General features: G+C 42.0%; 1 protein-coding gene across 1 annotated transcript; it reads right to left on the bottom strand.

The window, feature by feature from the left end:
• Positions 1-649: 649 nt before the first annotated feature.
• LOC139120183 (histamine H2 receptor-like) lies at positions 650-5,179 on the bottom strand. Its single transcript, XM_070684343.1, has one exon. The coding sequence runs from the start codon at positions 4,631-4,633 to the stop codon at positions 3,521-3,523; it is 1,113 nt and encodes a 370-aa protein (XP_070540444.1). The 5' UTR covers positions 4,634-5,179; the 3' UTR covers positions 650-3,520.
• Positions 5,180-5,474: the final 295 nt, after the last annotated feature.

Genomic DNA, 5,474 nt, shown 5'->3' with positions numbered 1-5,474 from the left:
AATGCGGATTGTATATATCATTGATAAAATTGTGGAATATATATATGGGTTTGAAAACAAGAAAATGCGTTTTACTGTCCATCTATGCAGGGCAGTCGTGAAAATCGATGCCTTTCTTTATTCCTTGTGAAGAGGCGATACAATGCTTTCCGGTAAATGCGAAAAGCGAAATTTTGAATTCAACGATGTTCGACATTTTATAGACAGGTTTCATGGTACTCTATGCCGCGCGGACTGGAACGAAATCAAAACGGTGACACGCACATAATGGCAGAATGGAGAGGCGTTCTAGCCTGTGATGAGGCGAAACACATTTAATTCGTGTGAAATTGTAACAGAGAAGAGTAATTTACTCCGATGACCATTAAAGCGTGAGAATTCAGAGCGTAAATTTAATAACAGTGTTCGCTAGACCTCGACTTGTGTAATGTCTCGCTAAAGTGGACGAGTGCTCGGCGATTAACGCAAGGGCATGGAAACGAGTTCAATAGTCTCGGAGTCGCTCTCAAGGGCGACGTTTTGGTTTGATTTGACTCGTGTCAGGGGGCTGACAGTCTTTTGGGGGGATTTTATTCATGTCATTGACGGATTGACGATCAACAAGACAAGGTTTCAGTTGATAGAACGCATATTGGGATTAATGGGACGCCCTGAGAGCACGAGAGAAAACACAAATGCCATGATGTGCGGCCATATGGCTGATTTCCATTTCGTCGTGCGATAGACAAAAGTGTTGGTAGAAAGACACCTTTATTCAAGAATAACCCGGTACTTATCTTTTCACACCATTAGCGCTTTTAAATAAAACAGTTGTCTTTCAAGAGAACTGGAGAAGATAAAAAACAAACATGGAAATTGACAGCCATTGAAAACGGCAGCTCAGAGCCTGACATCCTGACTCGCATCTCTGTTACAAGTCGAACACTGAGGAAAATAGAACACATTACATTCAATCGTACAGAATAATCTAATATGACTGAAAATGTATTAACATTCCATGATACATAGTTATTTCTCGCCGATTACAAATATGGTACCATATCATGAATACTGCTCGTGTTATGGAATATAAAATTCATACATCACAAATATAGATAAATGTTTTCTTTTTTTTCAAGCAGTAGAGAAAGCAGTCAATTTGTACAGCATTCAATGACGACAAAGCCATTTGACATTATCTGTAATTACAAAATACTGATAATTAAATGGTTTTAAATGAACGATACTATACGCACATGTACATATATTTGGTAATATTGTGAAATTCAATAATACTTTCATTCTTTTGGCTGGTTTTACATCCGAAAAGTTTGGAATTAACTATAGGGACGTAGAATGCCATTGAATACTGGATAATATAATTATTACATTCTCTTGAAACTAATTACATGGAATCTGATGAAATTAGGCGATCGATTACAGTAACAATGCTAGTGATATGAAAATGTAATCGATTGCTGTCAAAAGTGTCACGGGGTCCTTCACTGCCGAAACTGGCAGTAGTTTGAAGTCGTCTTTCAGAAAATCTCCACAACGGGCGATATTTCGATCGTCATCCAGTTTGATAAATCACTGGAATTCTTGTACGGTAGGAAATGCGTACTTTTAGTTTCTTGAGAGTCAAAGTAAAGTTAAATACTGAGTAAGTATGCTGGTCTCAGGGGAAAAGCGGTTTATCGGATCTACACCGTATAGGCAGGTTTTATCGGGCCATCACAGCAACGAAGGTCGGGTTACATCACACAGGTCAGTGGGTTTGTACATGAGATGGTTGGTTAAGCGAACAGATATACATTGAGCGGTTTTAAAAATGGTCCCTTCTTTGGTTTGATGTACAAGTAGGCTTTTTATACTTAAGCAGAGAGACATTATTAAGTAAATTAGAGGTAATAAGAAAAGCAGTTTCGAGAGTAAAAAAACGAGGGAAGAAAATGGGTTCTACTTTTCGGATAGGTATTCAATGCGAAGAAAATTCAGCGGTCAATCCTGTAAATATATTGTTGTCTCAACACTACTACTGATATGCCGCAAACACCAAATTTGAAAAGTACTCTGATACCACATACATCAAATATTACACCGAAAGTAACTGAAGATAAATATTCATGATTATTTAAGATATGTTACGTCATCAAAATAGCAAATAGGGCGCATACTTGAATCATGGAGCATACTTCGCTTTCGTGGTAATGCCCCATTACTTTTTTAAATTTGATATTGATGATATTTGGCAACTTAATGACTGGGGACGCAAGTGAGAACTGCTAAATCGAAAGAACGACAGGGGGGCATTTAGGCACCGAGTCACTTTATATATGAAAAAAGCAGTTTATACATGAGGCCACATTTTATTGCGTTCCGTTGTACGTGCAGTATGTATGAAGCGATGTATTTACCTTGACATTAAAGCTGAGGGCGGTCTTTTCTCGAGAGACCAATTTTTCTGTATTCTCATTCATTTCAGGGCACATGTATTTTCACGGGGAAGAACGTAATAATATTTGCCGAGTGTGCCTATCCGCCGTCTGCACATACACCGACACTTTCAATTGTGCTAGGCAAAATAATGTCAACCTAAATACTTGATCACCGCGTAAATTCTGAATGCTTTATCGAAGCGAAGAGTTCGCAATTGATCGCCTGGAGTCCAAGTTCACCCTGTGCAAATTTCAACGACTAAGTGATGACCACGCTTGAGTACCGCTTTAGGCGGTGGAGTCTTTATCAACTCCATTGTACTAATCATTTCTTACAAGAAATCCTCTCAGGGCAATAATCGTCACGGCGAATTAAGCAAATCTGACGCCTTGTAGATCTGCGTATAATGATATGCTTATTTATGGTTGCTTTCCTAGGTAAACAGATACCCCGTTGATGAGAGAGAGAGAGAGAGAGAGAGAGAGAGAGAGAGAGAGAGAGAGAGAGAGAGAGAGAGAGACCCTAAATTCCTAATTGAAAGCGCACTTCGTACACATCTCTACTATTCAAACTAAGATATTGCCGCAAAAATTGCCCTGAGAGTAATTTATACCGGCAATATTGCCAAAATTTGGCCCTTCAGGAAATCGATTCTCGGGTAAATTGATTCAAGTGCAATTGTATCTAGCCTGGCGCCGTACACTACACTTCATTTTGCAGTTGCCCTTATAAAATAGTCCTGTTACAGTGAATGCTCTTTCCTGTTTTGTATTTATTACTAGGGAGAAGTAGTTAATGTAGCTTATGGGTGCAAATAACAGCCCTTCGCAGAAATGCTCCCTCTTAGAGATTGCAAGGCTCTTTCCTGGCTGGTAAGAAGTTGTCTTTCATCGACTTTGTTCACAACCAACACAATCTGGTCAAGTTCAGGAGCACGTACCTCGAATAAGAGTTATAAGTCCTCTTATAAGTTCAGTCAGCCTAAATAAAAAAATGACATTGTTATACGGCTAGAGCGAAGTGATTAAATTGGTTGCAAAGTGCGTGTTTAAACAGTTTGGCAGTGCCCAACCGCGCCTTACTTTCCCGTTAACACAATCTCTCAGCAGTCAGAAGTAACATTTGCGGCAGCTTGTGGAGCCGTTGCTGCTACAGTCGGTGACAGCACTGACGGCTCGTTCAGGATGGAGTCCCTCCATTTGCTCGGCAACTGACAGCTACCGCAGGACAACAGCTTCTTGAATGCGTTTCGAAACTCTTTGTTGAAAAAAGCGTATATGATCGGGTTCATTGTACTGTTCAAGTACCCCATCCAAACCATGGCGTTCATAGCATCCATCGTCACTTCAAAATGACACGCATCTTTCAAAGTCCAGTAGACAATATACGGTCCCCAACACACGAGGAAACATCCCATAATGACGCCCAGTGTCTTTGCCGCTTTTCTCTCCCGTTTCATGTTGGTAGGATGTCGGTGATTTGTAGCCACCGCTTTGTCCATGGCGGCAATGCGTCGGGCTTGCTCACTGGCTGTCTTGAAAAGCCAAATATAAACCGTGCACATACCTATGAGTGGCACCCAAAAAGCAAGAAAACCAACTATGAGCGTGTAAAATACGTTTGTTTCGAAATCGCACGATGTCGGATTGTGAATGTTTTGTACCCTGTAATCGGGGGTGTTCAGCCCCGCCATTATCGGAAATACGGACATCAACAGAGAGGCGACCCAGACGACCGCTATGGCTGTGACCGCCTTTGTTGTGGATAATCTGACATGATATGTGAACGGTGAGCTAATTGCGATGTACCTGTCGACGGCAATCACGAAGAGGTTCAAGACGGAAGCCGTGCACGCACACACGTCGATCGAAACCCACAAATTGCACCAGGTGGCACCGTAGAGCCAGGCTTCGGGGTGAGCGATGGCCGCCGTGGAGAAGGGAAGCACGATAGCGCCGACGAGGAAATCAGCGACGGCTAAGCTCGTGATGAAATAGTTTGTGACTGTCTGCAGCCTCTGAAACAATAACACGCTCAGGATTACGAGGAGATTCCCGCCAGCTGTTAAGAAAACGATGATAGCGAGTGCAACCAAACTTACGATTCGAACAGCACTATTTGGAAATAGTGGATCCTGTCCATCGCCATCTAACGAACTGTTAAACATCGGCGACGTTGTTTCTATCGGTATATCTAAGCTTACAGTCGACGACATGATGTAAAATTATGATGCCGTGGTATATTCCTCGAACGTTTGTGTCTCAGTAACAGCTTTCTTCTGTGGTCAGGAAATGAATTCCTCAAATCTAGTTCACTTGGACAGATTGTGGTGGATGTTATAACTAGCAAGAAATGACGATGCACAGTTAACGTTCTGAATTCACTTAAAGTGGTGGTCTTCCCCGGCTCGGCACACGTTTGTCGTATGTCAGATCCTTCTTATACGTCATTCAGGCGACCAAAACCAAATCGGCTGCTTCCACTATCTGCTTTTCATGCGTTCATAATTGTATGTACACACTGAAATTTGCAGGTAGTTGCTGCGAGAAGGATTTCGACGATTTAAAAATCGAACAGGTAGTTCCGCCGCCTTTAGCCTTGATCCTCTGAACAAGTGGAAAACACAACGGATTCCAACTGCTCAGCCGAAAGATTGTACGTGCATTTGTACCGGTCTATAACATCTACCTGGCGATACAATTGAATAGCCTTTGTGAAACAAGTCGACGACACATGGCGGGGTGAAAGTTTTGATGGACTCGACGAGCGAGACAGAAATGGAGATCTATGCAAACGCGCTGCTGCATACACCCGGTCGGCATCAAATAGTGGTAGCCTAGCAACGAAACGATGTCGTCAGCATGTGTACGCATCACCAGACCAATGGTATCGTTTTCTATAATGATGCGCACAATGAAAACTTTCATTTTCACAGTCTCCTCGGGTTGCCAATTCCACGCAAGTCAGGTTCTTTTTTAGACCAGCCGATAACGACTAGTGAGCACAAACGAAAATGTTTTGAAAAAGCAGAACTAATGGCGGCAAGACTTGTTTCC

The sequence above is a fragment of the Ptychodera flava genome, chromosome 20 (genome assembly GCF_041260155.1).
Source record: "Ptychodera flava strain L36383 chromosome 20, AS_Pfla_20210202, whole genome shotgun sequence".
In the NCBI taxonomy this organism is placed as follows: Eukaryota; Metazoa; Hemichordata; class Enteropneusta; family Ptychoderidae; genus Ptychodera; species Ptychodera flava.
This window is presented reverse-complemented; position numbering and strand designations above follow the sequence as displayed.